The sequence below is a fragment of the Oryzias latipes genome, chromosome 22 (assembly GCF_002234675.1).
Source record: "Oryzias latipes chromosome 22, ASM223467v1".
In the NCBI taxonomy this organism is placed as follows: domain Eukaryota; kingdom Metazoa; phylum Chordata; class Actinopteri; order Beloniformes; family Adrianichthyidae; genus Oryzias; species Oryzias latipes.
In genome coordinates, this window is record NC_019880.2 from 14586123 (window position 1) to 14607773 (window position 21651).

Below are 21651 nucleotides of genomic sequence, written 5' to 3' on the forward strand. Positions count from 1 at the left end.
TTGTTCTTAATGTTCTTATTATTATTATTTTATTTTATTTTCTTTTATTTTGTTATTATTATGATTGTTGATCATCATGTTTGATATTTTTTTTAATCAAATATAAACACATTTAAGGAAAATGTAGACAAGTGCAATCAGAACAACAGAAGAGCATGTTGAGGCATGCTTTCTGCAGACCCACGCTGCAGACAAAAACCAGGACAAGGGCTGTGATTGGCTCTTCTCGGTGGGCGTTTCCGCAGGAGCGAAGGTTGCAGAAGGCTGTCGCGTCCGTGAAGGAAGCTCCTCAGCCATTCCCCAGGAAGAAGAGGAGTCAAACCCGGGCGCAGGGATGCCTTATATACTGATCAGTACGCAAATCCGACTGGTGTGTATTCGCCTTTGTTGTCCTTTTAATCCCTGCAGCTCTGCGCTGATAATATGAGGGCAGAGTGGAGAAAGAAAAAAAAAACTGTCAAGGATACAAATCGTTTGGCTCCCGTTCCTATAATTAAATCTACATCATTCTTTATTCAACCCGCAATTATACTGTCTGCCCCACTCCAGCAGTCTAAATCTATATGATCTATTTTTAGTCTGAGATTATAATCCGCACCTGCCAGAGAGCTCTGCAGTTTTGTTGCATGCAATGCAACAGGCATTGTTGGTACATTTCCAGCATTTATTTTTATTTTGCTGTAAAGTTTGTAATCACTGTTGGCAGGAGACCGGACCAACAAATGTGGGAGATGAATTTTCTGATCCAGCTGTCATGAATTACCTGGGAGCCAGGAAAACAACCGTGCTGGGAAACAATTTGTGAGTATTGGGAAGCCTGTTTTTTGTTGTTATGTGACAGTTAAAGTAAAAGGAACTTTGAAAAGAGTAATTTTTTTTAATTTAATCTCAGTTACACAATAAAAAGAGACTGAGCTGCCTAAATGAATGGTTCAAAAACTGTCAGAAACCATGGGGCCATATTTCTCCATTTGTGCAATCAAACGTGGAGTTTCTTTCCTTTTGGTTACCAGCACACATTGACGACAGCTGAGATCGATCCCCACGGGGAGCAAAAATGTGGTGGGCAAATGTTCCTGCTTTGGAGATCTAGAATAAACCATTGGAGGTGATGGAATACAGATCAGGGAAGTGTTGTCATTGGCAATCGGATTCAAATGCTGCTGGGAAATGGACCAAGGTGTGGAACGAAATCAGCAAGCACCAGAACAATTAGCAGTATTATACTTTGTTAGGAAAGTTTACCGAAAGACAGATCAGTCCCCAAAGAAAACGAAGTGACTGTTTATGCTCCTTTCAGCTCGGAATACCATGTGGAGGAGCCGCCTCGCCTGGTGCTGGACAAGCTGGAGAAGATCGGCTTCCGTGTGCTGTCCATGACCGGCGTGGGGCAGACACTGGTGTGGTGTCTCCACAAGGAGGCGGAGTGAATGATCCAAATGTTATTTTTTTATTTTTGTACAGCAAAGCTTCAATGACATATTAAGCTCTTTTATAGGGCCTATATCATGCTAAATCAACTGTTTGTACTTTTAAGTGTATCATAATGTTATTTCCTGAAAAAAAACAACAACCCCATAGCGCCATTTTGATCTATTCACGCATGTGCGCTCTGATCACCAGCCCCCACAATCCGCGAAAACGGGTGGGTTCTCACATTGTGATGTTGATAAGTGAGGAACCGCCCCTTCCAGTAAGAGTCTGCACTGCCAGCCCCGCCCCACTTTCTCTGCAGAGCTAGTGTTGTTTGGCCAAAAGTCTTTCCTTTTACATGCCCAATATGCACATCCATCTTTGCAAAAGTTCGGATGTTGTTTGTTTTCACGGGCGAAAAGCAGACACGCTGCCGAGGCCGGCTCTAGGGACGTCATGAAATGGGTGGCACCCACAAGGAGAGAAAGGCGGAGCCTCAGAAATTGAGTCGTCTTACTTCCGGGTAGGAAAATAAGCTGCGAAAAGGACTAATTTTGCACTTTAGTGTGCCAAAGGTTTTATTTTATCATATATCTGGATTTAGTTTACTCTGAGAGGATTAAGAAAAGCATGATATAGACCAGGGGTGTCCACATTTTTTGGCATGTGAGCTACTTTTGAGACAACAATGTCTCATACCCATGTTTAATATACATAGTATTATAAACTATTAGTAAATAACATTGTTTATGTACTTATAATTCAAATACTAACCAGTAAGAGTACACAAATCTTTGTGAGGAGATACTTTTTTTATTAACAGATGAGGCGTTTTATTACAAAAACAGAAAGCAGCGACTATCGTATTTCGTGCTCTGCTGTGAACAGTGCAATGGGGGGAGCATGGCATTTCTGAAGCGGTATTGGCTCTGTGAGAAGCGCGTGTTACAGGAAAACACTGCTGCCTTGGTCAGCCCGAATCCATCGGGGGGAACTGCGGAGGCAGGTGGGGCAATCCGGGCCTCAATAAACACCTCAATCACATACTTCTCTGTGAAGATTTTGATTCGCTTCCGTATTTTTTTTAAATGAATTTGTATTTTTTTGGTTATTTATCGTTGCTGGCCGATCGACATAATGAGCACCCCGATATAGACCCTTTAAAAAACTTTAAAGCTTTCAAGAAAGTTACATTTGTATACATATTCATGCAACTCTGTTGAAAGTGGTTTACCTGTTTACATTATCGTATTTTCCGCACTATAGGGCGCATAGGATTATGAGGCATCAATGAATCTATTTTGGATTCAGCCACGTTAGCATATTTCCTATGCCTGCTGCTCCCAACATCATTTGCAACCCATAAAAAAACAGACTTATTCCACTAAAACAAAACTTACTGTAAAAATACTTTGCAACTGTACTTTTTTTAATTAAAAAACAACAACGCAAACTTAGATCTACATTTTAGCAGAAACAATATATCGAGAACTTGTGCAGCTCTCTGGCACCTTTGCAACAATGTTGCAGCTTCCTGATTCAACAGCATGTCAGGCGCACTCACACACACAGCCGGAATCTGCATTCAGGATTCCAAAATTCCTGGGTGGTTTGATTCCAAGCATTAGTTTACCGGTGCATGTCTGGGGCCAACCCCGATCCCTAATCAACAACCCAGAAACATAGCCAGCCAACTCCCAGCCAAACTCAGACCAGACACACCACCTCAGACATGATATCCACTTCCTTGCTGTGGATCAAACGGAGCTGAGATTCCCAGTTCTCCAGCCACTGACATTCTTGTTATAGTTTGTCCTGGCTGCTTTGAAGCAGAAAATGTACCCAACGAGGAATCAAAGCTTTGTTGTGCCATGCAACAACAGACTCATCCTCCTGTGCCAGTCTTCCATGCCGCTACAGCCACTGTGGGATTAGGGCGGGGTTGTTGGTGAGTGCATTTCCTGTAATTGTATTTCCTCTCTTGTCATTTGGACCAAGTTTGTGTTTCTGGGCTTTCTTTTTTCACATTGTTGGGATATTGGAAAAGGATACGCATAAACAAAACCATGTGAGGAGGGGATTTTGCAGAAGAGGAGCAGATGTCTCCCAACACACCACTTTACTCTGCTCTGCAGCTGGTCATTGCGTAATGGAGCTTCATGGAGGTAACTCAGGAGCAGTGGAGGGGAAGGATGACTGGACTGGATTTTGTTAAGCTTCCATGTGATTGAAAACTATGGAATTGCAGAAGAATGTCATGTATGACTGTTATGAGATCATCTCCTTTTCAAACCATCACTTCAAGCTCTGTTGTTAATTCACTGATCATTTATTAATAAAAGGTACTTTTATTGTCCTGTCGTGACATCTTTCCTTCCACCTGTCTGGTTATCCGGAGCTGGCCTGCAGGGGCAGCAATCTAACCAGAGATACCCAAATATTCTCCTCTATGGAAACTTTCTGGGAGTCGAGGCGCTCCCAGGCCTTGAGAGAGTCACAGTCCCTCCGGTGGCCCTTGGGTCTTTCCCGCTGCCTTCTCCTGCTGGGACATGCCCAGAATGTCTCTCCAGAGATCCCAGAGCCCTCCTTAACTGGATTTTCTCAGTGGAGCTCTACTCCTAGCTTCTTCTGGTTAACCGAGCTCCTCAACCTATCGCCAAAGCTGCATTCACACCACCCTCAGCAATGCATGAAAAAGTAACCAGTGTCAATGAAAAGTCTATGTAAACGCACATGAAAGCATGTTTTGGTCTTTTTCACAATCATTTTCGACAACTGTTTTAGGGCTTCATGTACAAAACATTGAACAACCATTAAATGTGCGTCGAAAGATAAACTAGGTTGAACTTTTACCAATCAGGGACTTGGATATGGTAGTGACGTATGGATGGCATCCCTTTTCATTCACGGAAGTTTCAACTGTTCAAAAATTGATCATGGAAGATGTTAACAATTGCAAGCCTGCTGTAAGATTCACAAGATTTTTACCGCTTCGACATTTCACACCAAGCCTCGTTAACTATTGGTGGTGGACATGCGCCATTAAACAGTAGAAAAAGATGCCCCTCCCTGCCTGTTCATTGTAAACACCATGGGCTAAATGTCCGTTCAAGAACCCACATTTAGCTCATTCTTGAACGTGTGTCCCATGCCAGTGTGTCCATAGCTTAAGGGTGAGCTGCCCCCCTGTAGAGAAAAATCACTCCAGCTGCTTGTTTTTCAGGGTTCTATTCTTTTGGCTATGATCCAAAGTTCATGACCCCAGATTGACTAATGAGTAAATCCAGAGCTTTCCCCTTTGGCTCAGCTCTTTCACTACAACAGATCAATACAGCGACTGATTTACTGCAGCCACTACACCAATACACCTGTCAATCTCATACCTCATTCTTCCCTCAATCATTAACCCAAAAATACTTCAACTCCTTTACTTGTGGCAAAAACTTTCCGCCTATCCGAGCAGACCACCTTTTTCTGGTCAAGAACCATGACCTCTCTCTTGAAGCCACTAGTTTTCATTTCAGCTTCTTCACACTTCACTGTAAACGGATGAAGTCCTGTGTTGGTGCCGACTGCACCTATAACTGATGTTCATAAAAATTATGAACAGAACCATGGACAAGAGATATCCCTGTTGGAGTCCAACATGCACTGGGAACTGGTTTGCCTTACTGGCTGCAGTACAAACTCTCTCTTCTGGTTGTACAGAGACTGGAGGTTCCCTGGACCTTATATTCTATAGTATCAACCGCAGAACACTGTAAAAGGACATGGTTGAACACTTTCTACAAATCCAGAGAACACATGTGGAATGGATGGCTGAACTTCCATGGATCCTTACACACTCTGTGCAAGGTTTAGGTGTTCTGCTGTTCCACGATGAGGATGACAATCAAACAGTTCCTCTTGAATCAGAGGTTTGACTACAAGCTGAATTCTCCTCTCCAGCACCCTAGAGTAGACGTCCCCAGGGGGGCCAAATAGTGAGTCCCCCTGTAGTTAGAGTAAAGCATCTTGTTCCTCCTTTTGAAAGGAGCCACCACCCCATCTGCCAGTCCAAAGACACTATCCCCAACTGTCTCTTTGACTTCAGCTAGGGTGATGTTCTGGCTCACTTCTGCTTCCCGAGCCTCAGCCTCCTCAATGGAATGGTTCCTTCCACTTCTGGACACCATTTAAAGTTAAGGTCAGTAGCTCATCATTAGTACTGCTGACAGTATTGGCAGATAACTGCTTCCCAAGATGATTTGCAAGGTTTTTTTTAGGCCAACCAATAAATGCCACTATTTTTTAGGAGGAAAATAAAACTGACCTCTAGATTCCTGTTTGAGCATTTAATGAATCATCTCCAAAAAAAGACTCTTCTTATATACCGTCTGTATACACATAAACACCCCAATACCTTCCACAGAACTCCAACTCAGATCTCATCACTGGTATCCTTATGTTGTCCTTATATTGTTACACTCACAGGAACCCATCAGTCCGAGTTGGAGCTTCTTGTTTGCAAATCCCAGGAGAACAATTATCTAAACTATCATTTCTGTAATAAAGCCCCTCCAGAGATGTTTCATGTTTAATCAAAAAAGCCACAAGAATTCAATAAAACAAAAAAGAAAAAAATGCACCTAGTGTTTCATTCAGTGTGATTACTGGTCTGTGGTTTGGATCGCTACTTCCTGAGAGAGAATATTGGCAACAGAAGAGAATGATTTTTACATTTCAACTTGTTTGGTTAGAGTAATAAGGTAATGACTTGTTCATTTAGAGAAATTATTAGTGATGAAGGATATTTGAATCATTTGTCTCCTTTAAAACACAATATACATTAAAATCTCTCATTGGATGCCATCAATGACATGTATCTCCCTCTGTTTTTCCTGCAATATGATATTGATATAGAAGAAGTCCCCTGGGAATGAAAAGAACATGAAGACGTGATGCACTTTTTCATGCAAACGTATGAAATATGATAAACTAGGTGCATTTTTGCAAGTATATTCACTTCAGTGAATCAGTTTTAAAAAAAACATACACTACACACGTACTGATAATTCAGCTATTCTTTTAATTTGGAAACCTTAATTTCACAGTAAAGTGTAAAAAAAAATTGTTAGGAACTCAAGTTCACACTAATCAGGTAATACATTTATTAACAAGTTAATTTGGCGAGAATCCGATAAAGACAGTACTAAAAAAAAAGCTGTCTGTTCACAGAATGCTGTCAAGTGGACTGTCTGAGTCCAAGCTTGAAGAGCCACCATGCAGACGCTTCCAGGGCTTCAGTCCATGTGTCGAGCCTCTCTTGAAACAGGCAACAATTTTTGCTCTTTTCTTCCCTGTATATTTTGTGTCTGTTTGTCTTTATCCCCCTATTTCCTTAGTGCTGCTACTGCAACTAAATTTCCCTTCGGGGATCAATAAAAATGTTCTTGTATCTTGAACTGGACTCTGGGCTAAAAGAGCATCATTTCTGCTTAGTAATCCAAATTTCTTTTTTCAGATTAAAGTAAATTTTGTTTCTTTTTGTATAAGGACAAAAGTAAAGGAAGAGCATGTAGGTTGTTTGAGCCCCAGTGTAAGGTTTCCTGTCAGTGGTGGTTTGAGAGAAGCCACGTCATCTGCTGACGTTCATATAGAGTTTTATCAGGTCCAAGATCGGAGCAGCCGTCCCTGTTATTAGCCAGCAAATCCATTTGACCTAAAGCCCATAAACGACCTTGTTAAGAGGAAGACCAGAGACCCCAGAGGCAACAACGCAAAAGAGTTGAAGCCTGTCAGGGCAACCTAGAGTTTCGTAACACTTTAGTGTGATAGCAGATATAAATCATTGGCCCAGCAATTCATGAAAGCCTTAACCAAGAACTAGCGCCAAAGAAAAATGCTAACCCTTAAATGAAAACATTTTTTAACATAGATCAGTCTGCATATATTGTTTGTACTTTTTATATAATGCTCAAAAATGTAGCCTTTTATGAGATTTTCATTTACTGAGACACCTGTATATTAGTTCCAGCGGTAAGAAATACCATCAATATTAGGCGATGTTAACTCTAGTTCAAATATTTAGAGAATTAAATGACAAAAAAACCCGAAAAAAGTTGAAAGAAAATCTTGAAATTCGACATTACTTCACAGAAACCCAAATCTAATGATTCCTGAAAATGCAAGTGATGTTTCAAGGATGAGTGTTACATTAAATAAGGTGGTTAAAAATGTTCAAAAAAGACTGACTGGTGGTAAAGAATGAAGACAAGGAGATGCAAAACAAATTATGTCCAGCATAGTTTTATAAATGCATGCTGTGCATAAAAAAATCTCGTTTTTAACAACCTTCATGCACTTTTTAATTCATTTTTTCCAACATTGTCTATTAAAAATAAAGGAAATCATCAACAATAAAACACAGAAGGTAAATTATTTTTGCTTTAAGAAACTGTTTATTTTGCCACAATGCACAGAAAATCCGTCAGGAACTTTATGAAACTAAAGTCTGACACAGGTTAAGGTTTGGTAAAAAAGCTGAATCTTCAGCTGCTAGGACCCGGCAGCTTCGTCATCATCTTCCCTCTGCATCTGTTCGATGAGTTTCTGGCGCTCTGCAGCCTGCCTCATCCTCATCATCACTATGCTCTCATAGTCGCGCTCATTTGAAAGCGAGCCCTGCAAGGAAGACAAAATTGCAAGGTCAGACAGACTTCCTTCAGTTGAATGTTACAATACAGAGAAAGAGAGTCATTCTCAATGTTTAGCGTCTGTTTTCTCTCATAGCCTGACCTTTAGGTGTCAGAACAGGGAGGGAGAGGCTCATCTGGACAGATGCTCGCAGCTTAGTTACCATTTTTGCAAGGGTCAAAATACATGAGGCTTAACATCTGCTGCGACAGTTTTTATTTTTCACTGTCTGAGGATCATTTAATCCCTAAATAAAAGTGGTCTGGCAGATGCCGGGCTTATCAATGTGTTTACATAATTTCCAAGGAGATCTTTGGCTTGGATGACAATGGTGACAGATCGTGGTTGTGGGAGGAATCAGAGATGGGAAGCCACTCGCTAACTGCTAATCAAGCGAGAACACAAGCCTCATATAAGCCAATCTGCAATCTGTGTGATGGAAAATAACATCAAGAAACACCGAACGCATGCCGTTCACACATATGCACACTAATTGAGGGCAAGAAATCTACTTAAAAGAAGTCTCAGGGAGTTTTTTTCTGTTTCCTGAGAAAAGGAAATGTTTCTTTAAGACAACAGTAAGCTGCAAAAGAAAAAGGAGGAAGTTGTCTTTTGTCGATGAGCTGAGGCATCTGGAAAACATCAAAGGGACTTCACCATCTCTGCAGAGAGGAGAGGGTACGAGCAGGAAGAGCAGAGGACGAGGTCTGGATTGAGGAAAGCTGCTATTATCATTCCAATAATATAGGTTCAAGGGCTCGTCTAAGCATAACACATCACGCAAACACCATTACGTAAATAAACATCTCTTACATCTTCGAATCAAACAAACCATAAGAAAGTACACAGCAGCAGAGGAAATGCTTCAGCCCCTTAAGTAAACATGTCACTACCATTTTCTGCCCTCTACTGGTTACAGTGTCAAAGTGCACCAATAAAAACCTGGGAGGCCGAAGCACGTTCTGGTGCTGATGACAAAGGGGAAATGTGAGCATTAACAGGTGACCGAATGATCTCAAGGAGAGGGATGTTTCCTGAAGAATATCCAATGTGCATGTTTAGCCGGTGCATCACTCTGTAACAAATCTCCCAGTGAGTGTGCTTGGTACCATAAAGCAGGGGCCCAGGGCGAGTATGAAACCACAGAGCACAAACAGCGGGCCCCTTCACAAAGCTGAGAGAGGAGGGCCACCTCGGAAGAGGGATGCTAGTAAAAAAACACATCCACACGCGAATGCATGCATGCAAACAACTTGAGGATTAACTTAGTTACATCAGCACTCCCCAGTCTGATCCCACGCCAGCGGTGACATCATGAAAATCCGTTGGTGCTGTGACTGAAGCAGTTTCATAGTTTCATACGGAGTCTGGCGCTCCCCCACCCTCCAACAATCACACAACGGTTTCAGAGAGCAGGTGGCAACCGCTTCCCCAAGAACAACTTGTCAGATCAGTTTCGCATGATGCCGCCCTGTTCAGTGTGTGAACACAAACGAGTGGGCGAGTGACAGCGTGTGTGGAAACGGGAGAAGACAAGTTTGGACTTGAGCAAGATGACATTGTGTTTGTTTAAAAAAGACACTTGCAATTTCACACTTGTCTCACGCTCACATTTGCTAAGTGGATTATTCATTAACACCATCAAGCCTTAGACGTTGGACGTCGGACTGGGATTTGACAAAAAACTTTTTGTGTTAACTCGTTCTTTAATTTTTTATTTAATCCAAGAAACTTCAAGTTATGGTTAAAAGAAACTCCTCTGAATGTTCCTTCCAGATAAAAAAAACAATTTTCTATAGTTTGAAAAGCAAGAAATTTTAAGTGTTTTTTAAACATTTTTTTCCTTAATATATTCTTCAATATATCCTATTGAATGTCAACGGTTTTAACATTTTTGCAGTCTCACTCCAGTTTTGCTTGTGTGGTTTTTTTGGAACTCAACCAAAGAAACTGTCAATCAGCCTGATAAGACACAGCAGTCCTCATGTTCACTGGTTAGGAAAACTTTGGCGTAATAAATAACTTATTCCAAAGCAGGAAAAGTCAACAGCCTCTGTGAATTTTTTGCGTTGCACTGTAGAAATTCCTGGGACTCTTATTTTACCCCCTTAACACGTCTGCTCTGTGGTTCAGGCTAACATTTCTGCCTATAAAGCACTGCGGTGAAGTTAATCAAGGGAGTATTTATCTGGAGTGCGTGTGGTGGCAATCTGTGTATTTCTGTATGTAACTGAACTCTGAGTTACGTGATTTATGAGGTACAAATACTTATTTGGAGATCATTTTAACGTGAGGGGGTGCCTCTGTGCACGTGCATGCGTGCCGGTGCCCAGACCTTCTTACTTATGCAAACAAACAGGCAGGGTTACTGCTAATGCAATGCGACAGCCAAGGTTAAATTCCAATGCACACAAAGCTGTGGCCTCATAATTGGTAAAGTATTAATGACTGTTCGTTATAAAACTGGGCAGAGATTCACAAATGCTTATCCAATGCTTGTCATCCACACTTTCCTAACAATGAATGCGTTTGTGCAAAAGTGGGGTCAAGTGTCTTGCCTGAGGACACATTTGCTGTCACAGCTGAGCATCAACCCACAACCTAGAGAACTGCCAAGCTGCTGATCTGTCCCCCATGCAACAGCCCCTTCAAAATAAAACTGCAGAGATATAGTCCTCTATTTGGCTTTTGTTACAAAAAAACTAACAAGTCACAAATACTGATATCTAACCCATAAAAGGCGGTAGACTAAACATTTAGTTTAGTCTAAACTGAATTAGCAAAATTCTCACATATATGACTAAATCTCTTACTATTTAGGGGAAAAACCTCAACTGTGTCATCCCTTTGTCTCCAAAGATCACTGCTTCTGACAACTACAATAAAAAGACCAATGTAAAAAGGCAAACTCACTGATATGGAAAATAGTGTGAGATTTCGAAAGAAGATGGTTGGTGTCATAGAATTCTGGCCGGGCACAGACCACAATTATTCATTTCTCCTCCGTGATCAATTTTCAAACGCTTGGCACTAGTGTGTTGTGAAAAAGACACTGTTCATAAGTGACTAACACAACAGAGTCCCTGATTGGTCATGGTTTAACTGGTTTATCCTTCAGAACGTGTTCAATAGCTGCACATTTTGGACATAGAGCCCCAAAACAGACTACAAACACGCAAGAGTTTTGAACGCGAAAGCCCAAAATGCATATTTACGCAGTCTTTTCATTGGACGTGGTCGCTTGAACACAAGCTGCCGAGTCCGGTGTGAATGTAGCATAACACTGAAGCAAACACACTAGCAACATGCAATGTGGTAGAGTCTCCTCATCTCGCAGCCAGACATTCCCATCAGGACATTATTAATATTAGAGGCATAACACTCTTCAAAGAACTGGTTTGTTTGGATTACTGAAGCCCTTAGTGATTTAAGTGCATCAGAAATCTACTAATTATCACAGCACTCCAATACACGACCATCAATTGGATCCGTCTTGCTTGTGCCCCATACAAAACTTTGAACACTCCTTATAAAATGCCAACACAAGATATTATGGAGTGTCACTTTCCTAAATTGCTTTTTGGATTTTATCCATGTACACGAAGCTCTGAACTTTTAAAATTAGTTCTACCCTGGTGTTTGAAAGAAAAGTTTGATCTTCACGTGTAACAGAAGGAATGGTTCTCATTTATAATATAATCCTGAGACATAGCAACCCCATGAAAAAAAAAAAAACCCACAAAGCCCATGGTTACAACCAAGAAAAGGGAAGAAAACCAACAATTTATCATACCTAGATTCTAGTTTTTGGCTATTCCAAGTAGCTTTGACAAACTGCAAACATTTGTACTGGGTTGAACACTGTTCAGGTGCATTAGCAAATGTTAGCAGAGCATAAATCTAAAGGACACGTGGTGTGCTAAGTTCCACATATATGTGCTGCGCAAGCATGTGGTTGTCGGTGATGACCGTATTCAGCAGAATAGATGTGGGCTGTAAAGATAGATTGCTTCTGGAATCTGGAAACATAAAATAAATAAACTGAAGAAAACTGGCAGCAACGATCTGGACCCCGGGGTCCCTGGCATTTCTCTTTTTGATGGATGGGCTTAAAATCATTTAAAAAAAGAAAATTTGGGAGGTTTTGGCTTCTCTAATACCCTACAATATATTTTTGTATAGGCAAAACTATGCGTTTCACATTGTAGCTTTTACTGGAACAACACTCTGATTGCAACAGATTTCTTATTGAAACAAAGGAGGCTATAAGGAATGAGAAAAAATATGCTGAGAACATTTTAGTTTAGGCTTTGAAATGAGAGAAAAAAATTGTGCAAAAGGTTACATCAACAGAAACATACTTTCATAAAAGTATATTTAATATTAAATCACAACACATTTTCATTTTGTTCCGGCATTCGTCTTTTTACATAAGTCTGGAGTGGCTTAGAGGTGTGTTGGAGTTGTTCATGACATTTGAGAGCTGTAAAACAGTGGTGACATGTGCTGTAGGTGTGACAGAGGAGTTCAAGGAGGTGATGGGATTGCACCAAGGATGAGCTCCTTCTTGTTTGCTGTGGTAATGGGGAGACTGACAGGTGAGGTTAGACAGGAATTTTTGTGGACTATGATGTTTGTAGATGATGTTGTGATCTGGAGTGAGAGCAGGGAGAAGGTGCGGGAACATCTAGAGAGGTGGAGGTTTGCTGTGGTCAGAAAAGGTATGAAAGTCAGCTGCAGCAAGACTGATGATCTGTGTGTAAAGCAAAGGAATTCAAGTGGAACAAAGGTGAATAAGATGGAGGAATTAAAGCAATTAGGTTTGACAGTCCAGAATAGAAGAAAGATGCATAAAGGCGTGTGCAAGCAGGTTGGAACGCCAGTTTCAGGTGTGATGTGTGACAAAGGAGTGTCAGCTAGATTCAAAGTGTAACAGAATGTGGTGAGAGCAGCTACGTTACTGATTTAGAGACAGTGGCTCTGAGAAAAAGACAGGAGGCTGAGCTGGAGGTAGCAGAGCTGAACATGTTGAGGTTCATTTTGGGAGTGATGAAGATGGATAGATTCAGGAATGAATACATCAGAAAAGAAGCTCATGTTAGATGTTTTGGAATAAATGCAGAAAAACAGATTGAGATGAAGGAACAGTAATTATGTTGATAAAGGGATGCTGATGTGTTATCAAAAGATCAAAAGAGTACCTTCATAAATGTCATGAAGATGGCCATGAGGGTGGTTGGTGTAAACAAGATAGATGCAGAGAACAGGATTTGGGAGGGAGACAGATGACTAGGTGTGGCGCCCCCTAAAGGCAGCAGCCAAAAGGGCCAAAGAAGAAGTAAACATACTGGCACTTCATTAGCACTATCATCGCATTCAATCTAGGAGACACATGATTTATCGTTCAACACTATATAACAGTGATAGTTAGTTATGTCTGTTAATTCATTACAAAAATTAATAATATTACATTTTATTTGTAGATGCCTTTCATGGATCTTGAGGTCACCTTACAGGTGTATGAGTGTATTGCAAATATAAGATTCTTGACTGGTGCTTCTTAATAGAATAGAATAGAATAGAATAGAATAGAATAGAATAGAATAGAATAGAATAGAATAGAATAGAATAGAATAGAAAAAAACTTAAATAATGATAAAAACACTCAATATAAAAGTTTGTGGAGCCATGATTTATATCTCATTGTGGCTTAGGATAAGGCTGCAACCTACACTGTAACCTCAAAAAACAACATACAAGTACAGACAATGTGTGGGTTGATAGCGGTGAACTGAAGTCAGCAGAAACTGGATGGCGCAGCCTTGAAAGAAAATCAGTTTTATGTGTGGAAAATTCTGGAAGAGGAAATTCCCATTACTAAATAAATGGCTTTTTTTTTCAGACAAAAAAAAGAGCAAACTATAAGTAGAAGAACAATTCAATAAATTACTTTATAAACAGTGGATGGTATATTATTTTACATCTATGACATGGTATGTGAATAAAAAAAAACACATTCAATATTTTGGCTTTATTTCAATTAAAAGTTTTATTTTTATGTAACATTTTTAAGTGTCAGCATTTCTGTTACCAGAGGTGTCTCATTTGCCAAGTTTCTGTTGGAGCTTGTTGGATCATAACTTTGCAGACGGTAAAAATGATAATTAAAAAAAAGAAGTAAATGATACTCTAAACCAGGGGTGTCAAACTCTTTTTCACTGAGGGCCACATCAGCATAGTGGCTGTCTTCGAAGGGCCAGGTATATCTTATACATGTAACTAAATGTAATGAATTCATGTTAAATACTGTTAAATAATTCATTATTTATTTATATAACTGTTTTACGTGACAATTACAGTTGCATAGAAAACATGTTTTTGCTTGTTACTAGCAAAAATCCTTTTAAATTTGTTTCTTTCAGGTTAGGTGATATTGACAGTGTTCAAGTCCAAATGTATAGTTACCCAATTCGATATTTCAAGTCTGATTCCCCCTAGATATGAATAGATACACACCATTTTTTATTTTTTATTTTAAGAAATCAAAAGCTTTGATGCTCTCGCGGGCCACATAAAGGGACATGGAGGGCCACATTTGGCCCCCGGGCCTTGAGTTTGACACATGTGCTCTAAACCAAAGATATTGATTGTGCAAACACAGATTTGATTTTTTTTTTAAATAAAATCACGTGCAAATGTACTAAGCTGTGTAATGCATGGCTGACATTTTTACCATAGCTGCTGTCATCAGACAATATTTTTCATATAAAAGCAATCCATGCAGTAAATCCAGCTGAAGTGGAAGCGGAAGCAGCAGAACACACAACAAAGCGAATATTGATTATAGCCTCTCTTGTGGTATTCCAACACCAGTCAAAGCAATATCTGGAAACACTTTTCCTAAGCAACATCCAAGACATGCATCGACCAGAATTTCAGGATAAGCATAGCTGGGTAATCCCACACTCCCCGCTATGGTCAGAGCTTAGAGATGTGGCTTCTAAATTAAGCCAGTTTAGGCAAAATCGTACTCTGCATGCCCTGGGAGAGCAGCTCCAGGAAGCTGTTCTTCCAAATACCACAGATATTAGCTCCTCTTTGACTGCCCTCCATGCAGTTTTGTGGCTGTAGGTGAAGGAATTAAACGCCTTCCTTAATTTCCCCTCTTTTGAAGAAAAAGAAAGATGTTGTGTTTTAGCCTGGGCAAATATGATTCTTTCACATGCGTGAGTAATTGTGTCTAGTCTTGCTGACTGGTCTGGGGCTGCAGAGCAGGAAAGGAAGTGTAGCTGCAGCAGCACGCCTATTGTTTATTGGACTACTTTGAAAGGAGTGCTGAAAAATGTTATTTGTTCTCTATAACCCACAAGAACATTTCAGTGCTCCACTTTCATCTTTGCTGCAAAAGCTCCAACTCTCACAGAGATTTTTGACATGTTTTTATTTTAATATCTTGAAAACAGTATACGGTAACTGGAAAAGTCCAATTTTGGTGATATAAAGGTTAAATGTATGGTTTTTTTTATATAGCTCCAATAGCTGCAATAGAAGGGGAGTAACCCCCCCCCCAAAAAGAAAAAAAAACGAACTAATTTAACCACTACTGAAAGAAATATGTTCAAGAAATTTAGAGTTTTATAAGCTCTTTTCCCGTTATAAAACACCAATCATTAAGGCAGATTGTATACATTTCCCTGTGCTCATAAAAATGTGCGGCAAATTCGGAAATATTGAATAAAAGCAGCTTTTTTATTTTTACTTGTCCTGTCCAACAGCTAAACAGACAGATAGGAGCTGAAGGCGTCGTGTTGAAAATATTCTTCTGTCGCAACAGGGGGTTGTGGATCTTCCGACACACAAGGTGTGTATTTGTATAAACCCCTTTTGTCTTTTAGGCTTAACTTTATTTATTTCGATTACATTAGCATCTTTTTTTTTTTTTTGACTGGACGTGAAAGAAGATGAAAGAAGGGATGTTGGAGACACAGGATAAGGGCACAAAAGAAAGCCCCCCCCCCCCCCCAAGGGAGACCCACCCAACGCTCCAGGCATCCATCCGCCCAGCCCACAGGAGGTCGGGAGAGAGCAAGATAGGGGCCACCCGCCTCTGCCCATGAGAAAGATGCCGAACAAAGGTTGGGGCTCCTAAAGAGCATAGTAAACTTTGCCAGGCTCATCCACAGTTGGAACACACAAGTACAGACAATGTACTTGATACATTGCAGGTTGACCCCATCGCCCTAATTGTGGTTGTAAGAGGAAGGAGGGTAGGTCCGGGCCAGCTGGTAGACTGACCCCCAATTGGTAAAACAACCCCCTCCAGCGTTGCGCCCCAGTCTCCCCAGCCCAGGGGACCCATCGCAAGGAGAGCCAATCCCCCAGGCCTAACACCCCCCACCCCACACAAAGATAGAGGAGCCAAGAGGGCACAAGCCCAGGGCACAAGCCCAGGCCCCTGCGCTCTGCCCCATGAGAGCTCTGGTCAGGATTTGACAGGACCGAGGCAGCCTGACCAGTCAGGTCCCCAACCGATTGCCTTAGTGGAGACCCCAACCCGCCAAACCTTCAAGGTCCCAGACCTATAGTGGACCCCCCCTCCCACAGACAACCCCCAAGGAGAGGGCCAACCCCATCCCACCCCATGACCTCGCAGCCATGGGAGGTGTCACCTGGAGCAACCGCGGGCCCCGAGGTGGTTGTCCCTCCCCGTCCCAGTCCAGAGAGAGAGAGATCAGAGCCCCAGGTGCAGATGGGTAACCCATCCGGCACAGACCAACACTTCCCCACCGGGACAGGGGTAAAAAGTGGCAATTTATAAAAATGAAACTATTTATTCTCAACAGTTGGAGGTTTGTTTGTTTTGTTTTCTCTAAATTGGCTATGGTGCTTTACGCCCTGTAGGCGTGGGAAATGAAAATGCAACAAGTTGTCTCTGTTGTGAAACCCAGTGTGCCTGCTCATACATGTCTGTGAGGGATTTGATTACTCAGAAAAGCTATAGGCCGTCAGTCAGGCAGAAGAGAGTGTGGAGAGGTGCTGGACTGTGGGGCTTTAAACACGCCGGCAGACAGGAAACCAGCAGAGCAGAGGGACAATACAACAGAGATTAGGGATCAGTTGACCCCCTCCTCTGGGTGAGTGACCTGTTTGCTCACTGGCTATGACTTCCTTGTTTCCAGATAAGTACATAATCTGTGAACATTCACTAATTTTTTCAAACTGAACTTTCCTCTCGCAGACACGCTCTAGCAATAAGTCATGGACTCTGGTGGTAGTCTTTCTAAATATATGAATAACAAGCAGGCACTCCTGCTTTGCACACACTGTTTTGCAGGTGAAGCAGGCAGTCAGCCCTCCAACAAGACTGAAAAACACCTATGACAACGAGGCAGCCTCACTCGGCTGACAGGACTCCATAACCTGAGGACTGGCAACTTTTCTGAGACGATACGAGCACAAAAGGAAAAACAGAAAAAAACGTGAATAACCTCCACCTGGATGTCTTTAGTACTCTGACATCGCTGAGGGCAAAAAAGGGACTTTCACCAGCACCACACCTGAAGAACCGCTGACAAAGCAGGTGGGAGCTAACACTCAGGATTAGCAAAAACGGATTCATTACCAAGCAGCAGAACAAAAAGAGACAAAGGTAAGTTAATTAGCTGTCTCTATCAATTTAGAACAAGGCGCACAAAATGTAAAAGCCTCTTTCCTAATATTAAAAGCAGTTCTGCGCCATGGGAGGGGGAAAATAGTTGCATTTCCTTGTTTAATACAATAAGGACTTCTCTGTAAAAGTCAACAAGTCCCATCATGCCATGAAGGAGCTCCTTGGGGCGTGAAAGTAGACACAACCTAGATTTTTGACAGAGAGGAATTCACATGCGCAGGATTCCACAATCCTGGGTTTTTGAGCACGGCAGGTAAATATTTGAAGTCATTTTTACTCACCTGTTGATTTAAAACTACCTGAATGATGGACAAATCATCACATTTCTATGATTCATCTCAAAGATGTCATTTTATTACCAACAAAGATAACAATCTGTTTAAATTACATACTCTGGCATTTATTTTGGCTACGTAGGGTCTCCGTATTACAGACAGCTGAAATCTTAAGACTTCTCCTTGGTTGAACTGACATGTTTGGAAAAGAATGTTGTTGTGTATACGCTCTCCAAACCCCCGCTGTTACTGCAGTGCCGATAAAAACCTTTACAGGTCAACAAAGCCTGTTCGCTGAAGTGGCCAACAAGTTTACGGAGTGAGTGTGTGTGAAGTCACAAGCGCTGATCTGATGTGGGCAAGGCTGTTAGAAGGCTATAAAATCACAGACGCAAGGCAGATCACCTCATCCACATGTCTAAATTGATCAATAAAAATCATTGTAATTATAACAAATCACAGATTAAATAAAAGTTTTTTTGTTTTTTTGTCATTTTTAGGTTAAATAAATGTGTATCAGTCCAACAGATCACACAACTTAAGCTAGGGCTTTACATCATGTCATCTATTGTATCTAACAGGAACTATTTTTACTTTTTATTTCTGAATGACAAATTGTTCTGTAACTCATAAACAGTAAAATATAAAAAATGATTTTCTTACCAATTAAGTTCTTAAAGAGTATTGTGATCTCCTCAAAAGAATTCCCAAAGCTAAATTATAAAAGAGCCAACAAAATACACAACAATATTTGGGGGATTTGTCTTTCTTTTCCTTTTTTTTTTTTGGTTCCTGAAAGTCTTAAAGAGATTAATAGATTTCCTCTGGCAGATCTGCAGCGGACCACACCTGCATTTATGGGAAGAAATGGAACTTGGAAAGTAAATATTTAGGAATAAAAGCTTCAAAGCATTTTTGGAACAGCCCTTTTCTGCCAAGCAATGCTGGATTTCATTAAACTACAATCAAATGTAACAGGTGCAATGTCTAAACAATGGCTGATGATTCTCATCAGGCTGACAGGAACAGCCTAATACTTTAATTTGTTGCAGAAAAACATAAACCCAGGCTAAGACGTGATTTAAACCAATGTTTGTAAGCTCAGATTTCCCTCTTATCTGGTCTTATTTTGTGTGTGTTGTTGCAGATGATCTAACACCTTGAAGCTCTACCACTTTGAGGAGTAAGTGACAAAGCAAGGAGGTCTAGCTCACGCAAATTTGACATTATGCCGCTTAGAACGTCCACGAACAGGAAACCATCCTCCAGTCAAATATCCAGGAGGATCGCCAAGCATAGGGAGACGGTGACTGTCAACATGATCAGTTTGCCTCTGGGAGATTTCCGCCACATCTCCCATATTGGGAATAACGCTCTGACAGACAGCTTTGGGGATCTGTCATTTCTGAAAAAGGGAAACAGCCTCCTCCGACACAGCTCCAAGAGCGAGCAGAACCTCTTCCTCGCCTGTGTGCCGCCTCCAAAACCCCCTCGGCTGAACCTGGATCTGAATGGGACTGAGGCTAAGCAGAGCCCCAAGTGGTCTTTGGACCACAGGAAGAAGAAATGTAGCTCTATGCCGTTACTGGACAGTGACGAGGGAGACGAGGTGGACAAGGATGAAGATTTCCAAAGAAGAAATAAGGATGGGTCAAATGAGGCTCATGGGTTTGGACTAAGCGATGCAAGTTCCTGCACAAATGGAGGGTTTACAGAGAGCTACAACGGGGATGTTAAAGACGAGGACAATAGCTTTTCATTCAACCTCGACCTTGGCCCCTCAATCATGGACGACGTTCTCCAAGTGATGGAAAAGCTCCACAATTAAGCAGGATATCAAGCGAACATCGCTAAGAGGACTTGAAAATGACTGTTTTTTATGTTTTCAATCAATTTTTATCCTTAAGCAAGCACCAAACATCTATGTATTCAAAGGGAACAGACTCATTTTTGGAGTGTAAACAATGTGGGAAGACAGAAGACAGAGCAGCACTTAAAGTTAATGTTTCCCCTAAAACATCCCGGTTAATTATTGAACCCTGTCAAACTTTGAGATGGGCATTTTTTAAATATCTTTTACATTTCTCCTTTGGTATTGTAAACCACACAGCACAGCACAGAGGACGGCTGTTAAAACTTAAGAGTATTGTGTTTAAGGAGGGAGAAGCAAAAGGCTAGAGTCCAAGGTCTTCGAGTTGTGATGTCTTGGCGTGCTTGCCGATCTATTGTGTGCAGAGGGCAATTTGACTTCGCACGCATCCCGGAGGCCCCACTCAAAGGTACACCAAGGTACCCCCCATCTCTCCTTCCCAACGGTGCAGTGAAAACAAACATTTAGCTCTGCTTCCAATAAAAGCCAGTCAGCGGTGGCAGGTTGGGCAGGACAGCAAACCAGGCCACAGGTCCAGGACCTCAGAAGAATCCACAGAACCCTGTTTTCTTAGCTGTAAATCAGAGTCTGATGCTATCGTGAGAGGTGCACGAGAAAGGGTAACATGAGACCTCCACATATGCAGGGGATGTCGAGGGAGGAGGGCCAGAGACATCCATTACGGCAGCAGAAGCCCTGATCAGTCTAAACGCTTCCTTCTGAACAAACAGACCCCTGACACAAAAGACATGCACGCTGCATCTCGCATGCGCCGCGCTGAAAGCATAAAAAAATGTCATATGGTCAGACCAAAGGAGGAAAACAAAAATCAGAAAACTGGGGGCCTAGGAGCAATAACTTTTCAAACGCTGGTCAAGCTTGTGTTTTGTGGGGAGGCAACTGACAAACTTCTCTATAGAACCCAATTTAATATACCGTATGTTCTGCTTCAAGCAGCAAAATCAAAGCTTGATGTCCCAAAAAAAAAAAAAAAACAGCTCAGTCTGCGTATGTATGTTATGTATATAATGGTGTCTCTCATTCAAAACACCATCTCTATGTCTTATATAAACCCTTTCGTTTGTGAAACATTTGTTGAGAAATAAAAAGTGAACTAATCTGCGTTTTTCTTTTTTTTTTAATTCAAGTCAAGAAAATAAATAAATACATTACAATACTCATTCAAATTTCAAGATTGGCGGTTCTATGGCCAAACCTCATGAGAATGTTTACACGTCCTGGCGGACAGACATTTACTTGGGCTTTTTAAGTATCAGAGGCCAAATTTGAGAATGCAAGTTTCATTTGTCACATAACAACCAGTCGTTAAGAAAGAAGAAGAAGAAAAAGATAGACTTGGACACATTAGAAAAATTTTGTAAATAGTTCATCTGGACTTTTTTTTTCTTTTACTTGAAGAAGTTTTGTAAAACATTTTTTGCTATGGAACCATCCTGGAGGAACGAGAAATTGTAAGGCCGTAAAAAGCAAAAAAAAAACATTTTAAAATTGGAAAAAACTCAAAGCAAGAAAGGTATTTTTTTGTTTTTTGAGAAGTTCATAAATAATTTGAAGGCCTAAACAACGGAAAACTGACAGCTTTGAGTTTTTTAGATGCATCTGAATCTCCCAGATAATGGGTAGAAGGCCGAGCTATTCTGTGATTGGCACCTTAGACTGTGACCCATCATCAGCTTAGTTCAGTTTGTTCAACTGTGCAATGTCAAAGAGATATTATGACACGTCGC

At 41.1% G+C, this 21651-nt stretch overlaps 3 protein-coding genes across 5 annotated transcripts in view; 2 read left to right on the forward strand and 1 right to left on the reverse strand.

Annotated features, from left to right (window-relative positions):
• The first annotated feature begins 234 nt into the window (after positions 1–234).
• gchfr (GTP cyclohydrolase I feedback regulator) lies at positions 235–3770 on the forward strand. The gene is made up of 3 exons (XM_004082351.4): positions 235–370; positions 707–801; positions 1301–3770. Exons 1-3 carry the CDS (start codon positions 335–337, stop codon positions 1428–1430), a joined length of 261 nt encoding a protein of 86 aa, XP_004082399.1. The 5' UTR covers positions 235–334; the 3' UTR covers positions 1431–3770.
• Positions 3771–7830: 4060 nt separating this feature from the next.
• Positions 7831–21651, reverse strand: part of dnajc17 (DnaJ heat shock protein family (Hsp40) member C17) — a 31663-nt gene continuing 17842 nt past the window's right edge. For both annotated transcript variants that reach the window (XM_004082352.4, XM_020713550.2), the window contains one exon: positions 7831–8076. In XM_004082352.4, the coding sequence (XP_004082400.1) occupies positions 7951–8076 (126 nt within the window). In that variant the 3' untranslated portion in view covers positions 7831–7950. The remainder of the gene's footprint in view (positions 8077–21651) is intronic.
• On the forward strand, positions 16574–21022 carry LOC101171540 (cdc42 effector protein 2-like). 2 transcript variants are annotated; one of them, XR_910979.3, is made up of 3 exons: positions 16574–17222; positions 17423–17737; positions 19181–21022. XR_910979.3 is itself a non-coding variant. In XM_023951825.1 (2 exons), exon 2 carries the CDS (start codon positions 19262–19264, stop codon positions 19859–19861), a length of 600 nt encoding a protein of 199 aa, XP_023807593.1. In that variant the 5' UTR covers positions 17745–18011; positions 19181–19261; the 3' UTR covers positions 19862–21022. The 2 variants fall into 2 exon arrangements, 1 of the variants encoding a protein (XP_023807593.1); XM_023951825.1 differs by lacking the exons at positions 16574–17222; positions 17423–17737 and adding an exon at positions 17745–18011.

Coding starts and splice junctions, on each gene's coding strand:
- LOC101171540 (XM_023951825.1), top strand. CDS start 19,262: ATGCCGCTTAGAACGTCCACGAACAGGAAACCATCCTCCAGTCAAATA.
- gchfr (XM_004082351.4), top strand. CDS start 335: ATGCCTTATATACTGATCAGTACGCAAATCCGACTG. Junction 371..706: donor TCAGTACGCAAATCCGACTG/GTGTGTATTCGC, acceptor CACTGTTGGCAG/GAGACCGGACCAACAAATGT. Junction 802..1,300: donor ACCGTGCTGGGAAACAATTT/GTGAGTATTGGG, acceptor TGCTCCTTTCAG/CTCGGAATACCATGTGGAGG.